General features: G+C 48.5%; 1 protein-coding gene across 6 annotated transcripts in view; it reads right to left on the bottom strand.

Annotated features, from left to right (window-relative positions):
* The window catches only part of SLC24A3 (solute carrier family 24 member 3), a 181061-nt gene that overhangs the window by 49094 nt on the left and 106778 nt on the right, over positions 1–25189 (bottom strand). For all 6 annotated transcript variants that reach the window (XM_061356932.1, XM_061356933.1, XM_061356934.1 and 3 more), the window contains exons 6-8: positions 23392–23495; positions 4549–4623; positions 30–55 (exon numbers count right to left, since the gene is read on the bottom strand). In XM_061356932.1, the coding sequence (XP_061212916.1) occupies positions 30–55; positions 4549–4623; positions 23392–23495 (205 nt within the window). The remainder of the gene's footprint in view (positions 1–29; positions 56–4548; positions 4624–23391; positions 23496–25189) is intronic.

Genomic DNA, 25189 nt, shown 5'->3' with positions numbered 1-25189 from the left:
AAATATGAAAATAAAAGGGATTCACTTACCAGGAAACCTTTTCGTCATAAATAAACTGTGGAGAAAAGGTTTAAGAACAGGCATGTTATATACAAAATCACAGCTGAAAACAGCTCATCACCCGAGCAGGGGACAGAGCAGGCACAGCAAACAAGGGCTCAGCGCAATGGGATCATGCTCTGGTCTAGTCTGGTACTGCCCTCCTGCCCAGCCCTTAGCTTCTCTCACCTAGCAAAGGCAGGCAGGCTCCCAAACCCCAGGAGGTCCCTGTGGATCTGGGGCTACTGCAGCAGGGATGCAGAAGTGAGTCAGGGAAGGACGGCACCTCTGACCCACGGGCTGGTCTCACTGACACGGGCTCTTTCCCGGACCTGCTCCGGTGGCGGCCGGGCCCTGAGCACGCAAACGTACCGGTAGCTCCAGAGCTGCTCTGAAACATCCCTGCCTCAAACGAGCCCCGCGCGGCTCTTCCTGACACTGACTGACCCCTGCCCCACACTGACTGAGCCCTGCCCCACGCCCCTCACACTGACTGACCCCTGCCCCACGCTCCTCACACTGACTGACCCCTGCCCCACGCTGACTGACCCCTGCCCCACACTGACTGAGCCCTGCCCCACGCCCCTCACACTGACTGACCCCTGCCCCACGCTGACTGAGCCCTGCCCCACGCTCCTCACACTGACTGACCCCTGCCCCACACTGACTGAGCCCTGCCCCACGCCCCTCACACTGACTGACCCCTGCCCCACGCTGACTGAGCCCTGCCCCACGCTGACTGAGCCCTGCCCCACGCTCCTCACACTGACTGACCCCTGCCCCACACTGACTGAGCCCTGCCCCACGCCCCTCACACTGACTGACCCCTGCCCCACGCTGACTGAGCCCTGCCCCACGCTCCTCACACTGACTGACCCCTGCCCCACGCTCCTCATACAGACTGACCCCTGCGCCACACTGACTGAGCCCTGCCCCACACTCCTCACACTGACTGAGCCCTGCCCCACGCTCCTCACACTGACTGAGACTGACTGAGCCCTGCCCCACACTGACTGAGCCCTGCCCCACGCTCCTCACACTCACTGACCACTCGACCCGCACTGCGGCCTGTGTGCGACGGGCGGTGATGCTTTCGGAACGACTCAGCACGACACCGCCAGGGGAAGGATCATGGCTCCTCCGGCGTGCTGGGGCAGACCCAGCCCTGCCAGCGCAGCGCGGTGAGGGGCGCTGCCCCACGGCGCCTGGCTCCCGGGGTCTGCAGAACCACTTGTTGGGAGGTGACCGGCAGGTGGCCGCAGTGCTCCACAGCTGGGCCCTTCCCAGCCCGCCCTCCATCACCGTCACCGGCCATGCTGGGGGCAAGGGGGCTGCCAACCCCTTTCTGGCAGCACCCCTCTCCCTCCACTGCTCCTTCCCCCTCAGACGGTCACAGAATCACAGAACAGAATCATGGAATCGTTCCGGTTGAAGGGACCTTAAAGCTCCTCCAGCTCCAACCCCTGCCACGGGCAGGGACCCCTTCCACTGGAGCAGCTTGCTCCAAGCCCCTGTGTCCAACCTGGCCTTGAGCACTGCCAGGGATGGGGCAGCCACAGCTTCTCTGGGCACCCTGTGCCAGCGCCTCAGCACCCTCACAGGGAAGAGCTTCTGCCTAAGAGCTCAGCTCAGCCTCCCCTCGGGCAGGTTCAAGCCATTCCCATCTTGGGATTCTGTGATTCTATGAAAGGGAATGAGCCTCTGAAAGCACAGAGAAACACTTCCCCTCAGCTCTACAGCCTGTAAGTAGCAACTTCTGCATGACAGCACCAAGCAATAGTTACATTGATCGAAGGAGGTGATCCTGCCCCTCTGCTCTGCTCTCGTGAGACCTCCCCTGGAGTATTGTGTGCAGTTCTGGTGTCCTCAACATAAAAAGGACATGGAACTGTTGGAACAAGTCCAGAGGAGGCCACAAGAATGATCAGGGGCTGGAGCAGCTCCCATATGAAGACAGGCTGAGAAAGTTGGGACTGTTCAGCCTGGAGAAGAGAAGGCTACGTGGAGACCTCATAGCAGCTTCCAGTATCTGAAGGGAGCCTATAGGGATGCTGGGGAGGGACTCTTCATTAGGGACTGTAGTGATAGGACAAGGGGTAATGGGTTAAAACTTAAACAGGGGAAGTTTAGATTGGATATAAGGAAGGAATTATTTGCTGTGAGGGTGGTGAGGCACTGGACAGGGTTGTCCAGGGAGGCTGTGAATGCTCCATCCCTGGCAGTGTTCAAGACCAGGTTGGACACAGAGCCTTGGGTGCCATGGTTTAGTGTGAGGTGTCCCTGCCCATGGCAGGGGGGTTGGAACTTGATGATCTTAAGGTCCTTTCCAACCCTAACTATTCTATGATTCTATGATCATTGGAAGAAAACATGACCACAAAATATTGTAAGTTACAGCTCCCAGTCACTCTGATCTAATCTGACAATGCCTGTTTTGGGTTACACTCTGCTGGTGTGATGGGACGCGAAAGCGTGTGCATTGACCTTTGTAACCATAAATAGCATCCATCACGCTTTTGTCCCTAATGACTCTGACCACGTCCCTTCATGTTAGGATACATAAGCATCATTTTCCTTTTGCGGGAAAGGAGTAGCAGCCCTCCAAGCCCTACAACAAGGCAAGGCAGCATTGCAATATTGTTTTGAAGTTAAAATAAAATCAAAGATCAGAGGGCTGAATGAAGGTGAGGTACGTGTGGAGGGTGCAGCTGAGCCACTTCTCATCTCTGTGATTTAGAGTTCACTCATTCTTATCAAACAGCTTGGAGCACAGAACAGGTGAATTTGTACTGCTCTGCTATTTATTACTACAGCACTGCAATTCCTTTGCCAGGGAAAACAGAAGGTGACAAAGTCATAATGATTTACCCAGTGGAATATCAAGCTTTTTAAATTTGCTGAATCTCAACATTGGCTGGAATGTATTTATTTCCCTGTAGGTGTATTTATGATTAGTAAAGATGTCAGTGGAGTGCACCCTACAGTGCAGCAACACAAACTGCTTTTTAAAGTAGTGTGAGAGCAACCTTCTACAAGCAGCATCATTCCTCAAGAAATGATTCTGTTCAAGCTGCAGAGAAGTCCCAGTGCCCTGATATGGCAAAACAACCTTAGATGGCAAAGTGTTTAAGCGCCTTCTAAAATTTAAGGCGCACATAAATCTAACGAAGCAGGAACAGATACAGGTTGTGCAACACAGTACGTGGAGCCTGTTGGCTTGTCTCCAGGCTGAGCCATCAGGGACTGGAATAACAATGCGCTGCCACCTAAATTTGATTCTGCCTTAACAGGACAGAAAAGATCCGAGACACTGAAGCCAGGGGTCCTCCCATGTGTGACTGGGAGGAGAAACTTCTTACACTGGAGCCTTGTTTGAAAGGAGAAATCCTCATTTTCCATAAAATGGAAAGCAATATTGCATATAAAAGGGTTGGTAAATCAGCTGGAAGCTACACCTTTAACCATTTTAAATGTCTTCGCTTGCTCCAGCCTTTCTCTGTTTTTCTCTAGCAGGTATTTGGAAGTCATTTGCAATGTCTGCTGTGGAGTAAGGCTGAAGAGACGTGGGATGCACTCCACATCTCCCAAGCCACATCAGCTGCGCATCAGTGCTGTAACACAGGAGTTCTGGCAACACCTACAAGCCTCCAGTAAACCCTGGAGTTGCACAGTCCTGCTGCCCTGGCTGCATGAGGGACCTTGAACCTCACAGCTGGTAAGAGCAGAAGAGTGGGTGTACATCTGGAGAGAAGCTAACCCGAGGCTTAGGGTACATTCCCAACAGAAGAGAACAACAGGGAATGGTTCTCAACATCCTCAAGCAGCTGACAACCATGAGGAGGAACCAGCCCTGGAAAAAACCTGCCTGGCTTAAAGAATTTAAGACCCAGTGACAGTCAACAAATCTTTACCTTGTTTGCCACCACGCAATAAATGAAACGCCTGACCTAAACCCCAGAGGGCTGCCAGGCAGCTGCCCACAGCTGTGCTGCCTGCGGAGCAAACTAAGAGAACGCCTCCTAGATGTCTTTAACCTGTGCAGTGTAGTTTATTACAGTTTGTGGGTGTGCCCAAGTTTGTTGTTCAGCAACACTTGTTGGTATGAGGGCACATAAAAAAGTTATTTTTCATCAGGTGCAAAAAGGTTGATCTTGCAGTAAAGGGAATAAAGGTACAAACAGGTTGAGACAAACGCTTCTTTTGAGACAGCTAGAGGCCTCTGTACCTACAGAGCGTGTATGGCATACAGGCCCGTGCAGGATGAAGGCAAAATAGAACACATTGTTGAAACGGTGACTAATAAAAGTAGTGCAAACTTCAGAAATGCGTTTGTCTCCTGACCCTAAAGTTCCCTTCTTGCATACGTATAGAAGTCAACATCACAAGTACATTTTTCCACGAGTCCTGGAGCTAGGATCTTAGCTACAAGACCAATTTCTTAGCAGGTTCCCTTTATCGGTGGCAATAGGCACGGGGGCTCCCACAGAAGAATAACTTTTAGAAACTTACCACAATGAGTGCAACAACAGACAGTGTATAGTAGATTGAATCTCTCAAGAGACTCCACGACGACAGCGCAACGACCTGAGAAAACAGGCAAAGAGAGGGTGTCAGCCAGGCCCGAACCCACGGCTGCCACGCTGGCAGCGTGCGCCAAAGCAAGCCTGTCATCCTGTGTAAGCTGCCCGCGCACGTGCTAGGACACGAAGAGCAGCCCCAGGCCAGAAAATACACCGGCTTTCCGCAGCAGCTTGAGCAACAGGCAGTAAGGAGAGGTGGGGATGGCCCAGTCCGAGGGGTAAAAGGTGTAAGGTCATGGGCAGCAGGTGGCTTCCACTGCGAAGTTGCCAACATGCTAAATCACACCAGTGCTGTCAAAACCATGGAAGTGGGAATTGAGTCCCACGTATTTACGGATGACAGAGGAGTTTCCCATAAGCTCAGCTATCTGACATCCTTTTCCCCCTGAAATCCCTCCATACACACACACAGAGCCTGCAGCAGCAGTCTCTGCAGGCTAAGCTGGCCCCAGGTCTGGTCAGAGGCAGGCACAGGGTGATCTGCCACAGAGGAGGCTGGGAGTGCTGCTGCTGCCCAGGCAGTGAGAAGGGCTCAGCTTCACCCACAGGACCGTTCTGGGCCAGCACTGACACTCAGCAACGAGCATCCTGCGGATAATGGTTACAGGAGATGAACAGTACTGTCGGCTCTCTGCGTGGTTCCCATCTGCTTCTTGTATTAATTTTCCCCAACCAACCCAAACACTGAGCAAGAGTGCAAGGTGTGCAGTGATCCAGCAGGCAGGGTCCTCCTCATCACTGCCTTACCACCACATGCCTGTGTTCACCCCAAGTCCAGCTACTGGCATCCATGCGCTGGGTTTCCAAGATACTTAGAATGCTGGATGATGGGCTTGTCCTCGCTAAAAATGTCAACTTGACCCATGCTGACTCATTCAGGAGAGGATTACTCAAGCAGCAGAAGCTGCACCACAAAACAGTCTGGCAGCACAGAGCAGCCAGATCCCCAACACTCTAGGTATTACCAGAACCTCAGCAAAGCCATGGCTTCACCCACTGCACTGACAGGTATCACTACAGCTTCATGTGCATTTGCACAGCCTTTGGGACAAATACTCAAGTTAACACTCTAGCAAAGCATTAAGAACAAACCCCGGGTATTTACATGCAACTGAAGATAAAATGGGACTGCTGTGCAGCTCACTTGACACCTTCCAAAGCTGGGGGGAACAAAAGCAGGGAGTGAGCGAGCAGCTGCATGATTCCAAGCTACTGGCTGGGCTTAAACCATGGCAGCCACAGAAAAGAGGAGGAATCCCCACTGTAGGCTGAATGTGCCTGCAATCCAGGTCTTAGAAGAAAAAAAATACCAGTGAAGAAGCCAGCCTTCAACTTCATCAATGGTATGCAAAAGAGCAGATGAAGAGCAGGCATGCGGTGGTAACATCTTCAGCATGATTGTGGTTTTTTGCAGCCCTACGAAGTCCCCTCAGTAGAAGCTTCTCCTCAAATGTTTATCTCCCATTTCCAGAGTGCATGTCAAACCCTGCGGGTCACATCCTTCACAGGTGTAAACCGCAGGGAGGTAGATGGCCCATTTACGCTCATTTGGATCTGGCCCCTGAAGGTGTACATGAATTTTCTGACCACATCCTCCAGCCATGCTCATGCATGAATCCAAACAAAGAAACAGTAATTTTATTCTCATTTCTATGATAGCTAAAGAAAGGTCCTATTTAAAAAATAATTTTGTGGATTTCTCTTCATATTACCTCTTACAATGCTGTTCTTTTTTCAGAACTGCTGGCAAAACAAACACTGTAAAAACATACTGACCATTATACTTAAGTCTCTGCAGCCTTTTAAAACTATGGCTTTTTAAAGTGGATGCTATTTATGCCCAGTGTAAAGGCTCTTTATGCAACCATTCACATGTAAAAAGCTCCTATCTAAAATAGAAAAACAGGCCTTTAAAGTTCTCGTGTCAGATTAGATATATACCAGCTGACAATACATTTCAGTGCATGTAGGGACAGATGAATAGAGATGCTTTATGAAAGAAATTTCCAAATGCAGAAACCTAGATTTGGGTTCATAATTCTATTCAGAGATCCTTAATTAAATTTCACATCTTACACATAGTGGGCCCTTCATTTTGATTGATTTGTAAGAGAGTTTATAAAATTATAAAATTATTCCACTCTTATGCAGCTTTTATGACGCAGCTTAAGGTCACGTGCACAGCATGGATGCTGGTGGGGATTTTACAGCTATAAACTTGAGTTCCACATAACAAAAAGTACATTTCTGAAACAAATAACAAACACCATATGAACAGGCAACTGCTGCTATTCTACCTAACGAACTCTCTCCTGAGTATAAGGGGTGTCACCATGCAGCACAGAATACCTCTGAAAGCAAGATGTTCCGGTTACTGTGAGTCAAACCAGTATCTGCCCTGATCTCTGATATTCTACAGTAATTTTGAAGGTATAATCTTCCAGGGAATTTTCCTCAGACACCTGAATGAACACAAGGGAGATCCAGACGCTTAAACGCATCTATTTAGCAGGGACCTCATGCACAAGTGTCACGGACCAAGATGCTGTGGGAATCACAAGGATTCTGATGCTGATTTCAGATTGGATTGAAGGGAACATGGTCGTGCCTAGGACTTGTACAGGCTGCTCACATTTCACAGCCCTAGTAGGTCTCCCTGACACAGTAACTATGGGGCAATCAAATCTCGGCCCTCCTTAGGATGCGAGTCATTTAATGGCAGTCTCTGAATCATCTGATCACTGGGAAGAACAATCTGATACAGGAAGGCTGTGCACAAAAGGTAACTGTGCACCAAGGGTAAAAGCAGTGATTAGCACTGAGGGCAATGGCAGTACTTTCAGCCTGCTGACAAAAACCGTGCAGCCTGGTTATGACTAGTAAGACCTTCAGTGCCTAAGTTGTGCCATATAGTTTTGCAGCAACCGAGGACTCCACAAAAATCTTTATGCACTGGAAACCACTTCAATTATGTTTTAGCACACTAAGGCAGAAAGGAAATCAGGGATGCAATCAGCCTGGGTAAAAACATGACCAAATTTGAGTTTTAAATCAGCAATACTGTGATCCAGGAGAGCTGGTCCTTTTGGAGCCAGGCATAAGGAGGCAGCTGTAAAACCACTGATTGTCAGGTTACACGTTTCCTCTGTTCAAAGAAAGTACCTGAAATTCAAACTCTCACCAAGTGCCTTCAGCCCTCTCTTGACTAACACACTAGGGACCGAATCTAGCTTTCCCCAGAGCTGAAAGGAAGAGCTCTTTAGTCCAGGCTTATATGACATCAACCCCCAACAAGTCCAACACAGATGAGGACCCACAGTGCATGCTCACCTGCGTGCCACAGCATCATTCCTATGGGAATTAGAACCATATTAGACATTTGGTTTCTCATCAGTAAACTTTTGCCCTGCAAACTCTTATGTAGAACATTTACTACTTGCAATGCTTATTTCCCTTTTTAAAGGGCTGGAGAGCAGAGAAATCAAGATTTTATCAGTTTCAGCTTGACTCCTGTGGTTCTCAATTCCTGAAGCAGCAGCCCCATGCAGCACACAGTCTCCTCCATCTCACACATGCTGGTAAGCCACCAGGGCGAAAATCACTGAAAATCAGACACTGGCACCTGCAGCTCTTGGTACCCAAATTAGCTCAGTGGCAATATACCCATGCCCTATCCCAGGGTTTCACCATTTATCCTCTATAAAATTGACCCTTCTCTCTTCTGCTCTTCCAAATGCTTCATCTTCCTTAGCAGTGTGGAAACTCTTCTGCTGTCATGAAGCCTCTGTCATGGCCTCATGACAGAGGCCAGAGAGCTGGCTGTTTTAAAGCCTGATACTCACCTGCTCTCCCCATTATGGTGATGGGCCTGAGATGAAGCACGTGAAGCAGAACATGGCTGCTGCTACCCTCATAAAGATGTCTGTGCTGCTGCTACTAGCAAAGGCATGAGGCAGTCCACAGGGACATGGACTCATGGGTATTTTCTCTGTTCAACTTTCCAGAGGAAACATTCTGAACATTGCCTAAGTACATCCAGGTTCCTCAGGGATCTTTCTCACTCTGAATTGTTCCAGAGCTTTTTCTCCTCTCATGGCCTGTTGTGATCAGCTATGAATGCTGCCAGGAAATGCTAGGCTTTGGAAGCAATCTTCCTAATCTTGTTTCTCTGTTACACTCTGGCACAGAGGTCTGGATTTTCAGGTATTAAGAGCTAATAACTTAATTTGTTAATATGGAGAGACAGGAATGCTTGGGCAAGGGTGTCAAAGGATTAAGGTCAATCTCTGTGGTGATTAGCCTTAAGAGTCTACGGAGATCAACACAGATGTACGGACAGTGAACCCACCGCTTAGTGCTTCACAGCTGATGCATCTCCCACCCAGAGGTTGTGCAGTGCTGGCTCTTTGTGGGCAGTTTGCTTCACTGATGTTAGATCTTTACAGAGAGACTGCCATTCAGCAGAACGTGGTTTTGTACAAAGATGACCATGTCTCATGAGTTTTAAAGGGAAGTGATAGAACTTCTCTAATTCATTAGAGTTTTAACACAGACATATCTCCTACAGCACTGCACCACAACCAAGTGTTCCTTAGTGACTGACCATGGTCACTATTTTGGGTTGGCCTTCTGTGCAGCTCTGAGGTCCAAGGGTGTTTCCAAATTAATACCAGTCTGGAATCTTACTCCACACAGTTTGAATGAGGCTGTGCTGAAGCCACAAAGCTCTTTTCTGCAGAAGCATCTTTTTCTTTTAATGGTTGGCTACAACCTGAAAAATGAATGCAAACTGAACCAGCCTTACCCGGCAATGGTGAATGATAGGTTAAGAGAGCGGGCAGCAAACACAAGACCCTTTTCCCTGCTGCTGTCTTTCCTGCTCCTCAGAAACAGGAAGCCAAGGGAATAGGTATCACTGCCAGGCTCTGTTAGGCTGGGGATGAGAGGAGCAGGCAGGCAGCTGGGTGCTTTCACAGCAGATACTGCTCCCTCAAGTCCTCATTCCATACATTCAAGTTCTCATTAAGGGCTTGTCAAAAGGCATCCAGAAGCAGAGGATCTGGATTAGTCTTCATGCTGCCTTTCTCTGATGCAGACGCAGCTAGGGAAGCTCTTACACCTCCCTAACAGAGGCTGGGATCTGGTTTTTGAATGCTTCTCTGTGCTGACTGACAAAACTCTTGCTCAGTGTGATACCTTGCAGGCACCCTGTAACCTCACAACCAGCCAGCCCTGTGTTGTATCAGCCTCTCCAGTCAGCTGCAGCAAGACACACATTGGGAACCTCCTCACACGCTACTCCTGGTTCGCAGGAGCAACCTCAGAGCCCAGGGATGGCTCTTCAAGCCTGGTGGCGTCCCCTCCAGAAGGGGCTGTTGTCCTGACATTACTGTTAAGCACAATTCCACATTAGCCCTGTGACAATACAATAGGATCTCAAAGTAAGGTAAGTAACTGCTTTCCAGTGGTACAGTAAGTAGTGAAGTCAGGTGGAGCCTGGGGATAGGTTTTCAGGGCAATCAGGCTGGCAGTAGTTGGTAGCTAATACATGCATTTGGAATGATAAAAACAATGAAAAGGGCTCTACCTCAGGTACCAGATCTCATCCTGAAGAGGGTGGGAAAATGAAACTCAGCAGCACTTCACTTCCTCATGGATTGCCGAACAGTCCCCAGCAAAGCCCCGGTTTTACCTCCCAGCAACCAAACCCAGCACTGCTTCAACTCACTGAAGAGAGACTGGTCACAGCAGAGCTGATCAGCTGAAGTATCTGAGCCACACCTGAAGAGATCTAGGGAGGGAGAAGCTTCATGGCACACACATATTTTGCTGTTCACCCATTTGGATGCAACACAGGCATAGTCCCAGAACGTGGAAGTGATGCCGCTTAGTATCGTGTGGATCCCAGTCCTCCTCTGTCCAAACACGGCACCAGTAAACAACCCAATCAACATTCCTTTGAAGAGAGCCTACCGTTCTCACACAGCCGACCACTGCTCTGGCAGGCCCAGAGATTCAGGAAGAGAACTACCTACAGTCCACTGTGAAATCTCCACTTACTGATGGGCTTTGATGTCATTAACTGCATTGGTAATAACAGTGATATCATCTGAGGTTTAATTTACTTGCTTTGCATGAATATAAATGGCAGCTATCTCAGCAATAAACATCATTATTGGATCTTAATGATCCTATGCAAATCCAACCAACTCATCCTCCTGTCACAGCTGCTCAGTCAGGCCAAGCAGAAAATTAAAATATCTCCCATGAAACGACCAAGACATTTTCTCCACCAGGTACGTGGGAGAGAGGGAAATGACTTGATCAGATACAGCAAAACCTGCCTACAAGGACAGACCCTTCTATGTTCTAGAACATTTATGTTATAGAATTGGGCTTCACTTGCAAAATTCCAGTTATTTAATTGAGCAGCTTGTCATCTGTGTCAGTGCTGGGTAGAAATCAGAAGAAAACCCACCTCACCATGCTCTGGTACAATTTAATAGGTTCCACTGCCTTTTCTTCGGCTGAATACAGGTTCATGCAAATCTGAAAGGTCACTGCAGTTAGAGAGAGATGTGTGTGAAGCAGAGACGCAAAGGGATTCTTACACTTCCTACAGATTGCGGCACTTAAAAATCATGGAGCTTTTTTTTGGAATGTGAGCAAACCTCTGGGGCAGTTCCTCCAAGCCCTTCATCGTTACAGAGACCAGCACCAACCATTCTGGCTGCTGCCCACCACAGAGATGGTGTCATGATACAGCCTGGCTCACTCCTGGTCCTGCATGGGTGTACGTGCATGGGTATATGTGCAGTTAAGGTGTTGCTCCCATATGTCAGGCTATGGCAGGCAAGTCCCTGAGCCTTTGTGAATTGGTCCAGGCCTAGAGCTGGTGGTTGACCTTGGCCTCATTTTCACCAGCATCACTTAGGGTTCTGCCTGAGCTAAGAGGCATGGGCTGGAAATCCCATACCAAGGACTTGGTATGGCTTAGAGGGTGGTGAGCTTCTGGTGCCACTTCAACCCTCTCTGTAATTCAGACACAGAATCAGCCAAAAAACTGCAAAGGGGGAGCTAAAGGGGGTGTCTGTGACTCAGCAGCTGCAGCCCTTGTGCTGTTTTGAAATGTCATGACCAAACAGAAGGTGGGAAATAGCAACTGTGTGTTTAATATTCTGCATGCACTTTCTCTCACTGCTCAGTGTATCAGTCCTACAGTGACTGCAATGAAGCTATAAGGCACAAAGGAATTTCCTGAGATAACTGATCCAGCAGTTTCTGAAAAGAGAGCAACCGCCTGTTCATCAGGACCCACAAGCTCATTTTCACAACACTTCCCTTGTTTTATGCACTATTAAATCCTACCTGCAATGAGCAAATCGGTCAATCAGAAGCTAATAATCATTAGCTGCAAATCAAATACAGCAGAGATCACAGGGTATCCTCCCCTGGCCTTGCTGCTCCCACAGAGATCATCTGCCAGACTCAGCCATGGACTTGAGAGTCAGCCATGCGTATTCCTGCTTTCTCGCCTGGTCCCCGGCGGGAGCAGAACCATCACCCAGAGCAAAGCCCAAAGCCCAAAGCCCTCCGGCCGCTTAGCGAGGAGCTGGACTCAGAGCGCTGCGGAGGCGCGCGGAGCCGCAGGGAAGGGAAAGCTCCTGCTGGGGCTGGGGCAGCCCCAGGGCAAGGGGCAAGGCAGGGCAGGCGGGGCTGCTGCCAAGGGCCCGGCCCGGCACACGGCGCTGTCTCATGGCAGCCCAGCGGCAGCGCCTGGTCCCACGCTCCCTCCCAGCATCCCCAAGCACGCGGCCACAGCTGGGACTGGAGACAGGCTCCTGCCTGGAAAGCCATCCGGCAGCCCGCGGCAGCGCCAGGCTCCTGCGCGGGACGTCCCGGGCTGAGCCACCCACCCGGAGCAGATGGCAGTGCTCCCTTCTGCACCCCGCGGTGCTGACCTGCACCCACGCGCTGCGTGTGCCCTGCTTGCTGGGGTCATGGCTGTCCCAGCGTCCCAGGACACTGCCAGTATCCAGCTCAGTGCCCTGAGCACAACCTTCCCCAAGTACCTCTTGGTGAAGACACCAGGCTTGCTCGGGCTCTGACCAACGCTGAACACCTCCCCAACAAGTTCAGCAAAACATAAAACACAAACACAGGTTGGGCACAAAGAAATCCAGGCCTTAAAATCCATTTCTCTCTAAGCCAGTAATTGCTAAGCAGCTCTGATCTAATGGACTCACTGAAAGGAAAGCTTCCTTCCAATTACCAGCCCCCTAATTTTACCACTGGTTAGCCATCCTCTCCAGAGTTCAGCCGCTGCTCCAGCTGCTGGCTCGTACACTGTGGACCAGCCCAATTTATTCTCATTATTTCCCCAAGAATATTTGGGTTTTTTAAGCAGCTCTTGATATTTTCATGACTGCGGCAGCAATCTGTCTCTGTGACATTCTCAGAATGCAAGCAGTGGACATTCTCCAGACCTCAGGACAAAGCCAAAAATACTTCCCTGCTCAACTGGTACTCATAATTGTCCATGAGTTATTCAGATCAGCATGTCTCTTTAGCTCAGCTTCCCGCAGAGCCAAGGCAGCAGGACCCCAAAGACCTGCATCTGCAGACATTGCCTGCAATTCCAGGCAGCACTCGCAGCAGGATTCAAGGACAGTGGTACAGGAAGGCGTACACAGGGTGAACATTTCCCAGTCTTGTCAGACTGGCCTTGCCAGACAGAAAAACAAATTTTGTGATTTCTCTTGCTTTTACACTACAAACTATTTAAGAAATAATCCCACCAATGGTAAGTCCATAGTGTTGATCTGTGTGTGAACTGTGAGAGAGAAAACCTGATTTCAAACAGTAATGGTGTTTAATGGTGATTAGGAACTAGACTTATTTTGATGTTGACAAGAATCCATTTCCAGCTTTGGTTGCCTCCCCTGTTTGTATCCTACCACCGAATGTAACTCTGTGAAGGTTTCGAAACGCTAATATAAAACAACCACAGCAACGTCTGTGATGGCCAGAGCAGTCCTGGATCATTCACCATCCAGACAGCAATCCTGGCACCTGATCTGTCCATCACACTGGTCCCCATCGCATCTTCCTGAAGAAAAGAGTCTTCTGTGAGTACTGTCATGTTGTCCCTTGGCCTGAGAGGAGCTTCCTGTAAACACTTCACCAGTGCCAAGCCCTTCCTGTCCCCACACAGCCCTTGAATCACCCATCATGTGTTAAGGCTGATGCGGTTTGCTGTGTCCACATCGCTGCCCCATCACAGTCTCCTCATGCCTCCCCCTCTGCCCGCTCGGTCCCTCTTGCTGTCTCTCGCCATACCCTCTGGTCAGAAGCTGTCAGGCTCAAGAGCTCTGTGTTCTGGCTCTGTATTTGCGTAACACACAGTACTGTGCAGTTCTAATTCACGACAGAGGCTGCAGGTGCTACCACAACAGCAACAAGGACCTTATGAGGTAAAAAACCCCATCAGGAGGTCCTGTCTCACTGTGAGGTTTCTGGTTGGACTTAGATGCAGATGCCAGCTGCCTGACACCACAAACCACAAGACAAAAGGCTTGCAGAGTTCATCTGACCTCTCCAAAAGGAGACCAAAAGGTTTATGGTGTAACAGGTACCTCTGACAGAGCTTATTCACCACACACAGGATGCTGCTATGTAGCAGCATCATGGAGACAAGACATGACATGGAGAACAGGACAAAGTCACTTTTTAATGTTTTCTGGTTAACACAAACCATGCCTGCTCCCACACTGGGTACAAATTCGCTATAAATCCACAAGTCCTCCATTCCCAAGATAACGCTTGTGTTAAACGGGCAGCTGGAAAGGAATCTAACTTGTGCTGTCACTCAGAGTTGCTCTGTTGTCTGCCAGTGCCAAACATTCCAGCAGGAAAACCCCAGGGAAAAGGAGCACTCTGCTGCTTTTACAGTGGGTGAACATCCTCCTCGACAGCTCTGATAAAACACAGAGAAGGATACAAGAGGCAGAGGAGCCCATTCAGCTGCCTGCCAAAGCAGCAGCAGGAAAGGGAGCTGAGGCTGCAGCTCTACTCACTGCTCCTGCAGCAGGGAGCACCCTCCTAATCCCGGGGGTGTGCAAGGCCTTTATACTGGCATACAGACAGGCTGCAGCCTCTCAGAGGACCCTCAGCCAGCACCTCTGTATTAACTGGTGCCTCTCTGTCCTGAAACCCCATGACAGCTTTCTACCCTGTCTGCAGTCTACCCTGCTTTCTTCCTGCCTGACTTCCTGTGGGACAGTGGGAAGCACCCCCCCCAGTGCTCTTCTGATACCCAGGGTTTCACGTACACGTGGCTGAGCCAGAGGTTCTACGTTCCCATGCGAACCACAACGGTGACTTCTGGACAAACTCTGTCTTCAGTGGAAGTCTCAGTGCGGGATCCTTGTCTGGCTTATTACTGTGTTCCTTTCTTGCTTACCCTTCTATCAGTGAAAGAGCAGGCCTGCAGCCACTAAAACATGTCACCAGCACAAAACCCCATTGTACCGCAGTCTATGAGAGCAGCATACAGCCCCAGCACTTCACATTAAGTTCTCCTTAAACTACTTCGCTGCAGTTTTACATGTTTTCCACCGATGGCCACAGACCCATGAATAAAACCCCCAGCATCCCAGCTCTCCCTTCCCCAAACTCCTCAACAAGCCAAGAGAAGGAAAGAAAAAAGCCATGAAAGCAATCATAAAGCCAAAGATCGGTAATGAGTCCAGTCCCAGCTGTCGGTGAAATTAGGGCTTAAAAGATTAAGATACACGCAAGGCATCTGTATGACAGAACTAGAGTAAAAATAGATTACAGAAGTCTCAGTCTCTTCAATAAACAATGTTCTACCTGGTTATTAAATCTCTGTTCCGTTTCCTCACCTGAGGAAATGGAACTGCAGCTCCTATAAAACTCTCAGGTATGTTTTCACACTGAGATAAAACTGAGTGCACATCAGCTGATGATTTTGAGAGGGATTCTCAGCTTACACAAGGGTTTACCATGACTCAGGCACAGGAGAGCCTTCTCAATTTAGCTTATTTCCTCAGGTAAAAGAATACCACTGGAACATGAGGCATTTCACATGGTCAGTGTAGTCCTTTTTCACTCCAGTGTATTGAGGAATGATGCGTGGCCACCCATGAGACTCTCTGACAGAAGAAATAACTGGAATAGCCTCTAAAAAACCAAGAACATTTGGGGTATAATTCCGCATCTGTGGTCCCCTGCTCCACCCTGAGCAGGGTGGCTTGTTCTGGGGAAAGGTGAAATGGAAAAACTAGAACTCAACCGGAAAACAGCAGTCAAATGGTAACTAGCAAATTAAGCTGTGCAGATTAAAAATCGCTGTTTAATGCCAGAGTGACTTGCAACTCATGGTTATGCTGCTTTCACTTAAGCACTTGTCACTAACCTCATCCATCACTCTCTTCTGTACCATGGCAAAAGGCTGCAGAAGCAAAAGTGCTGGCTGAGGACAGATGAGGACTGGATCGCATGCAGGAGAGAGCAGCAGAGCTGCAAAAAAGAGGAGAGTCTGGACAGGGGAATTTCCAGAACTGAACAAACTCTGCTGGCTTGAACGAGAGCTGAATTAAGCAAGCACTGACCGCTTCCGAGAATCACACATCCTCACTGCCAAGGACGATGAGAGGGCAGTGGAAGGAGGGGAGAAACTGTGAAGCACAAACACAAGAGTGAGAGAAGCCAGGACAGAGCGACTGGGGCTTGGAGGGGACCCTGGGCTAAGGTCAAGCTCCCCACGCACGGTTGTTTCAGTGTCATGGAAGAAGGCTGACACAATCCATCACAACACAGACTGCAGACACCATGCCTGTATGCCATCCCTGCTATCAAGCATGCAGCCCCAGAAAGTGCTGCTGAACTTGGGTTTGAAGAGCTGCATCTGCTACTGTTTCACCTCTTGCAACATTCTCTTCCTTTCTCATACCCTCCCTTTGCCAGTAGAAAGCAAAGCAGATACAGCAGCTAAATAAACAATGTTTGGGTTATATGACTTAGCTGTACAATTGAGAGGACATGCGTTAGTGTCACAGGCCTATCGACAAGTGATGAAGCACACAGCCCACCTGCTCTACATCAGCATTTGGGAAACTAGGACCATTCTCTGCATATTTCCATATACTAAACCTATCTGTGACTTAAAAATTGCACCTACTGCCTGGATGAAATAAGGCAAATCTTCCTTGGTGTGTGTGCACGTAAGACATCAGCAGAATACTACAACAGGATGCAAGAAGAAAGGAGGATGGTAAGGCTCAGTGCCACAACCAGGAAGGCTGCACCCAGCCGTTCAGAACAGTAAATGTTATATATCTCTCTAAATATGCCTTGGCCAGAGATTTCAAAACCCATCAGAGGTTGAGTTCTTCAGCTTCCAGAGACCCAGTTTAAGACACTTTAAAGGGACCTGGGCTAGTTTAGAAAACCCAGCCTTCACAGGCGGTTTGATCATCAGAAACACAGGCAGCCTGCACCGACCATCACTTTGAGAACACTGCTCCTCCTGTGCCAAGGATCAAGACCTCAGGGGGTTTCATTGCTCACATCAGTGAGAAGAGACAGAAAGACAAAAACTAAAAGCTCCTTCCAGCCCAGATTCCTCCCTGGCAACTCCCAAAGTGTCATCAGCACTGACTGAACTGAAAATCAAGTCTCTTTCAGGCTCCTGAAACACACATTTCTACTGTGAAGTAACATGTCACAGCACAGAGTTTTTACATAATCTAGAACCACCATGGTTTTGCAATCAGTAAGAACCCCACCAGCTTGTAAGGGTCTGATGGGTACAGCTGCCTCTGACTTACACTGGATCTGAAACTTCTTCCAATTTTCAGCACTGTTTAACAACAAAGGGACACAAGGGGGTTATAATGCTTAACACTAACAGAACGTCTTCATAGTTGTTTAAATCAATTTTGCTTGCTTGCATTTGTTAATCCTTCCCCAGAGTTTGTAACGCACAACTTCAGCTCCGGGCTGGCGCACGACAGTCACATGGTTAATCTCTCCAGTCTGTTGACATCCAAAGCAATCCAGTTTCCAGCCCAACTTTGTCCTTTTCTGGCTGGGCCACAAAGGAAAAAGGAGCACAACGATGCACTGCAGCTGATTTTCATCTGCATCAGTTATTTTTTTAGTTATGAGAGCAGCTCTTCAGGAGCCTTACAACACTACCACAGAGATTTGGAAACCCAAAAAGTGAGGCTTAACAGCAGATGGTATGAACAAGTTGTGTGGCTTTCAGACACCCATCCTGCGAGCAGCCCTGTCTGCAGAAATGAGTTTGGCTGCAACTTGCAGGACTGGGGCAACCAAGGTGATAAATTCCTTAAAGTTCCAAAATGAAATACATACATAAATGAAGTGAAAGCTTTTCTAATTACTGCCTTGATCGAGAGCTTCTGCCAGCTTGCTCCTGAGCTACTTCAGGCTGACGGCTCAGCACTAAGCACTTTGCACCTTCTCACAGCGCCAGCTCACTGCAGCATCTTCCTACACGAGCCAGGGCAAAGACAGGCAGGGCTCAGCTGTGGATCAGCAAACCCCACGTGGGAACCCACGGGCAGCGCAGCTCAGACCCCCACAGCTCCTGACACCCGTTTCCAGCACAACCAGAGGATAGAAAACCTCCCACTCCAAAGGCAGAGGTGATGAGCAGCACAGGAGTGTGTCTCATCGAGATGCAGCGTCGCCTGAGACCTGATGTGTGTGTGGGGCAAGGAGGGCTTCCCATTTCACACTTGCCATTCTGGGTACGGGAGCTGTGAGACAGGCCTTTGAGAGTTTCAGAGATGTGTCCACAAGGAAACCTCCTGCAATGGCTGTGTTTCTGCTGGGATTACGAGGCAGGGGTGGGGAGGTCCTCCAGCCAAGGGCAGAGTAAGGGCAGATGTGTCGCCAGCATCACTGCCCGTGGGACACACCAAATCTGCAGCTGTGGGAGAAGACTGCAGCAGAAAACGCGATTGCCTTGACTCTAGAACAAGATCTTGTACCTCCAAAGGTGCCTCCCTGCCATGGATGAAGTTAGCCAGGAGAGAGCTGGGTCAAGGAGTCACAGAGCAGAGGGGTGAGGTGGGGAGAGGAGAAAGGATCTAGACCTCTGGTGGAAATCCAGGATCTAGACTGGTGGAAAGCTGGGTGCTTGAGAGACAGCTATGGGGTGGATCCATGATCTGGTGAGAAAAATCTGTCCAGAGAAAGCTTTTCTCTCAAGTCACAAGAAATGAGGGACGGATAAGGGAGGTCTGGGGCACAGATCAAATGGAAAGAAACCAGGAACATCTGAGTGCTTAGAAGGAACAGCATCACACTAGCAAAAGCAAGCACTAAATGCTAGGAGATTAATTAGTTAAGTTGCTTGCTCAATTCAAGTTAAGAGTGGTCCTAGGGATGAAGCTAGGGCTCATTACGAGAGGTGTTTTGTGTGTCCCCTTGCAGAAGGTGGAACATGAGCTAGGACCTAGGAAGAAAAAGGGCTCATCTGGCTAAAGCAGCTGAATGCTCCCAAGGAGGGCTGGGCTGCATGGACACTGAGGTGGCCACTTAAACTGAAGTCAGCCCAGCATGAAAACCCTTGTGCAGTGCTGAGCTGGAGCAGCAGGAGCAGCAGCTAGAGCCAGAGGCATCTGCTCTCTGAACAAAAAGCATGCCACAGGACACTGTGCATTCGGGGGAAAAACAGGCCCGTGCCAGCTCTAATTGGCCTCTAAAACGACGAGTTATTCTTTTGTATTTAATCTATGCGCTTTGTTTCCCCATCTTTAAAACATCCTTTCATCTCACAGAGGTTTGGGGGAAATTATTAATTGTTCATCAACGGCTCAGATACAATAGAGATCGGCACAAGTTCAAGAGGAAATTAATAACTCTGCCTCTGGAAGAGGGCGTGATCAGAGCTGGGTAAATAAGGCACAAGGACACACACTGAACAATGAAGAGAAACTAAATAATGAAAAGCTGCTCATTAAGTGAGCCAAGTCCATTCTGTGCTCTGAGGGTGGCAGGGACCCTGTGGGGAAACCAGCATGGGAGCCTGTAATTAAAGACTCTATAATAATGTGAACACACCAGGGGGGCAAATTAAGGTTGCACAAGGAACCTTAATTCTCTTATTTTCTAACTTTTCAGCGTTTGACTTTCAACCTTAATAACGCTCTTTCAGTGCAGTTTTTAGCTGTGTAGTGTCATAAAGAGGTGTGGGCATCACACTTTCCTTCCCCAGTTCCAGCAACGGGATGTCTATTCTGATTTATTCTGAGAAGTGTGCACAAAACAGCCATTAAAGGCTTAGAAAAATAATCAGTTTGAGTTGGTGTTCAAACAAATGCAATCCAGCTTTTTGGGGCTGTGGGTTTGTGTGCATGTAGCCAAATCCAGTATTTTCTTAAGCCAAAGAATAGCACATCCAACATAGCACACCCATACTACAGCCTGATTTAAAAATAAAACCTGTACTGGCCAGAGCTGGTCAGTGGCTTGCAATGCAACCTTTTCCCCAGTCAAAACCCCAACAAAACCAACCAACCAAACAAAACCCCAACAAAAAAGCTTTTTCATGATACTGAACAGTTCTGCAACAATAAAGAACGCTCATGGCAAGGCTGCAGAAGTGCCCCGTGGGTCTGAGTGGGGGCTTCCCAGCCCAGCAGCAATACAGCACTCCCGAGCACCCCGCAGTGCCCCAAAATCCCCCAACACAGGGACATTTCCTCCCCTGCGTCTGAGCTGAGCACCCCAGGAGGGAATGGAGCAGCCCTGGCACAGGGTTATGGTTTCCTGAGCGCTGCTCCCCACCCACCTCCCGGACTGCCAGTATCTCCAAGCAAGCCGGCATCCAAAAGGGAGCTGGCCAGCCAGCGGGATCCCAGCACGTGGCCGCAGCTGCGGCTGCAGACTGCCCTCATCCACACATGAACACTCCTGCTGGAAACTGCTGCTGCTGCTGGCACGTGTTACAGGGAAGCAAGGGTGAGACTACCTGCACCACCTCTGCAAATCCCCTTGTGGAAATGGGTGCTGTGATCATCGACAAATTGTCCCTCCCTGCCAGAGCATCCCATGTGACAAGCAGACAGAGGGGAACAGGGCACCAGCCCTCCCTGTCCAGCCTGGCAGTCTGCAGCAGCCACCTCTTTACAGCCACACTTTTAGTGACAGGTTCTGATGAACACAAATTCCACATGCGCATCACTGGGTTTAAACTGCCACAGGCATGGGCTTAATTCTCTGCCTCTTTCCTCTCACCTGACAAACCCCAAAGCCTTCCAGCCTCAAACCAAGATGCCTGAACCTTGCTTTCCATGGCAGAAAACAGGTCTGTGTCCTGAGCAGCCTTGGGAAAAACTCACAAGACAGCAAAGCTTGGCTGTAAACCCCTGCTCATTGACTCACTGGTCTTATCTGGAACCAGAGGACTCCAGCTGCTGAGCCTGCAGGTCTGAGTTCAAAAGAGAAAACCACAGAAAACCCTGCTCTGAGCAGGAGCAGAGCCAGCGCCTTGGCCAGCGCAATGGGCTGCCTCCAGGCTCACCCGTCCCAGTACAAGGCAACTCCAACCTGAGGGCCAGGGCCACAGCAGAACTGGTATCCGAACACCAACTAAATTTAGCACCTATGTTAGTGCATCTATAGAGGCATTATCGATAATAAAACCAAATTCCTATTAATACTAACACAAAACAAGAAGAGGAATCACATCAGTAGAAGTGAATGACTTTTTGGTGAAGGGTTGGGAGAAGAAAAAATGAAAAGCACAAACCAAAATGAAGCTTTATCTAGAATATTGGAATTAATTAAATTGAGGTTTCTTACTTGCTCATTTAAATGATGATTCCATACAGTCATTCCAGTTTTCTCTCACCCTCCATGGGTTAAGCTTCAGTGAATAGACATTAAGTGACTTGACAGAACCACATGCAAATCACCAGCAGAGTCAAGGAAAACAAAACTGGGACAAGTCAATTGAAATCTCAATTACTGGCTCAAGAGACTCAAAGATCAAGCTTAGGATGACTTACAGCAGCCAATCCCCACTCTGAACTTCTGAAAGCTACCAGACCTGGAAGGCTGAAGGCATTTACAAGAGCATCTCAGCTGTGTTATACTCCTCAGGAACAAACATCTCCCACCTGTAAATTGGTCTCTCCAGAAGACTGACATTCTCCATCAACCACTAAACCCTTGCAAGCCTTTTCCACTGAAAGCTGTGATTTGTAGCTACATTTTTAGCAGGTCTGAAGCATGCAATCAATACTGTGGGGAGTGAAAATCAAGAATCAGCTTCTCTGCCATCGTGCTAAACAGTTAATCATCTTCATTTGCTTGAAAAAAGCAACCTGAGCAAAATGGCCTACTCATTACAGGAGAACACAGCTTCATGCCCTGAGAAAGCTTTGGTGATTAAATATTGGCCTGGATTAACCAGGCTTTCGTAGTAAGAGTTCCAGTAGAACCACTAACACATGGAGCCTGTGTAGCTTTCAGCTGCACGTTCCCACTGAAATCAAGGGAGCTTAGGTGGTTAAAGAGTACTCTGGGCTTTTCCTGAAGCTTCCCCATAGTGAAAATGTTCACCCCCTTCATCCTGACAGAGCCCATTGCTCTTGCAAATCAAACTGGACTATGAACTTTCCCAGGAAAGCCTAATCTCTCTACATGCTTTCCCATACTGACCAGATTATACAGGCCCCTTCTTTTAAGTCTTTCCGGAGCTAGTTATCCTACTGCCCTGTATCCATGATGTTATCCTGCTTCTCCTTGTTACACGTGAGTCTGCACAATAACATTTCAAAGAACATCTTGTCAGACTGTAGGAATACTGGGCACGTTGGCAAGTGCTAAGGTGAATGCAGATTCAGATATTTAAATATACAGTCAATCATGTCTACAACTCCGACAGCAGCTCAGTTCTCACAGCTTAATTACTTTAATTTCAGATGAACAGCTTGTGTTGTCACAAGCAGTTTGACACGCTGGAAAACAGTCAGAAATTATACTAAGAACAGATAGCTTTACTGCTAGTGAGGAAAAAAGTTTTGGCATCCTTGGAAGTATTCAAAACCTGACTGGATAAGGCCCTGAGCAACCTGGTCCAACTCTGAAATCAGCCCTGCTTTGAGCTGGGGGGTCAGGGTGGTGAAGGCTTTCGATCAGAGACCTCCAGAGGTCCCTTGCCAAGTAAAGCATTCTGTGATTCTGGATATAATTCATGAGATAAACTACATCTTTCTCATCCAACTTCATAACTCATGGCAGTCACCAACAACACTGTGCCAGCTCAGCACGTGTATCTAAAATGATCTTGCACAAAGGCAGCATCATAGTGATGCTCCAGAAGTGTCATTATTCTTCCAGAGGCATCTTGCACGGCTCACTGAAGTACACTTTAACCGGCCAGAGGCACAGACATTTCCTGGCTCCTCTGGTCTAGAAGAACCAGATACAAACGTCACAATACTTTCTTCAATAGCTACCAACAGGAGATGTTAAATAACCAACTTTTATTCCTTTGACCACCCACACACCTTGGGTAGCTCAAAATGCCTCAGTTGACATTTGCTGTTCTGCTTTTCATTTGGAAAATGCAAGAGGAATAGTGTAGGGCCTATTAAAAGAACAAAGCTGGAGAAATGCGTGGCAAGGTTGTGAACCAGGCAGCTGATTCACAGTACAGCAGAGGCACGGGATGAAGCAAGAGCCGTTAGGAACTGTTAAATGCTCTTACCTGTCCTGCAAAAAGCCCACACACGCCAATAATACAGAGAATGTTGAACACAGCCGAGCCTACGATGGTTCCAACGCCTACGTCTCCCTTCGTGATAAAAACACCTGAAAAACAAGTTCAAGGCAAACTGCGTGAACTGGGAAGAGCAGAAGTTTTCCATAAAATCTGCACAGCAAATTGCAGCCCTCACACCCCATTAATGATTCTAAAGGCACGTACCAGTTCTCCCACTTGTTCTCATAGGGGCAACTTGCAGAGAAAGGTACTAGGGTGAATAAAGGTGCCAGAACTTGCTTTCTGAGGGGACCTGGACAGATTGTCTAATGGAAACCAAACACCTCAGGCATGTCTAAGTCGCCAACCTCCTGGTCTTGTGATCCGACATTACGGAAGCACACATCACAGAAGACAGTAAGCTCCATGGGAGCAGCTGGTCGGACACAAATCTGCAGGAGGCTATCTCCCATACAACATTCCCTCAGTGGTATTCTGCTCTCCCCCATAGCCCCATCCCCCCTGGCTTCAGCAGGCAAGCAGAAGGTTGAGCTGGAGCTGATTCAGAGATGCCTGGCCACTAGCTACTTACAAGTTGAATGTTGCCTCTCAGGATGAGTTATGGTACTGTGTTTCAAGCTCCTTTCAGAACTCTTCTGTCAAATCTGGTTAAAATTGGCCAATGAGGTTAACGTGGGGGAGACAAACTGACAGACACATGCATCATGGTGCTGCACAGAATTCTTTCCTTAAGAAGTCAGCCTAAAAATACCACTCCATCTCCCACTGGCTGTCAGGCTGCTTGAACTCACCACTTGCCTTTAAAGTTCCAGCAGAGTTTAGATATTTTTTTCCACTTTATCCTTTCTCAGAAACATGTTCCACGGAAGCAGTCACTCGCCAAGGGACACTCCACAGTATCTGGTGGACTGCACAGCCAGATAATGATCAGACCATTAAGACTCCTCTAAGCTGCCTGATGGAACCTGGTTCTATTTTCACTTTGCAACTGCACTATCCTTAACTGGAATACAACCCCAACTTGATCCAATTTAAACTCCTACATCTTAAGGCTTTGCGTGTAATCAGACCTCTCTGCAGAGTATGCAGCTTTGCGAGAAGTAATTTGTGCTCTGCATCTGATAGCTGTGAGTGAACTAGAATTATCTTCTAGAGAAAGTATCTAAGCTGAGTAATTCTCCTCAATAATGCAGTGCCCACCTTAATCTCCCAATTGCTGCTTTGATGATCACCTGCCAACAGACATGGGGGTGAGTAAAACTGCAAGAACACTCTTCCCTTGCACCAGGCAGCATATATAAATACATACATAGAGCATCACTTTGTAACAGATGACTGCAGTCCCCTTGTAGCTCAGGGCTGTTGAAGGACCACAGGAGTTTCCCAGGTTTCACACACTTTAGGACTGCTGAATCCCATAACACTTCCCATAAGCAGACAGCTGCTTTGGTAGTGTGATGCTCTGATTAACCTGTTGCTGTGAGAAAGCATCCCAAACCCTCTGTCCTCCCCACTCTGGGTTTCCAAGAGGGAAGCAGTGTTAGAAGACTAACCAGAGTGGAGATGACAGAACACAAGGAGTTCACCTGGGTGCCAGCCCAGGAGGCTGGCAGTGCATCCTTTCATGCTATGTCCTGGGACAGTGTGCAGATAGCACAGGACAAGGGACAGGAGGGGACAAGGCTGTATGTGCAGGTTGGTTGTGCTACAGAGGGGGACATTAACAGACAGTTACAGTGACCTCCACCTCCCTGCTGGCCCTGGTTTGACAGAGTCACATCAA

Source organism: Neopsephotus bourkii, unplaced genomic scaffold (assembly GCF_033783945.1).
Source record: "Neopsephotus bourkii isolate Nb327-2 ecotype Australia unplaced genomic scaffold, CSIRO-AGI_Nbou_v1 NB_873, whole genome shotgun sequence".
In the NCBI taxonomy this organism is placed as follows: domain Eukaryota; kingdom Metazoa; phylum Chordata; class Aves; order Psittaciformes; family Psittacidae; genus Neopsephotus; species Neopsephotus bourkii.
This window is presented reverse-complemented; position numbering and strand designations above follow the sequence as displayed.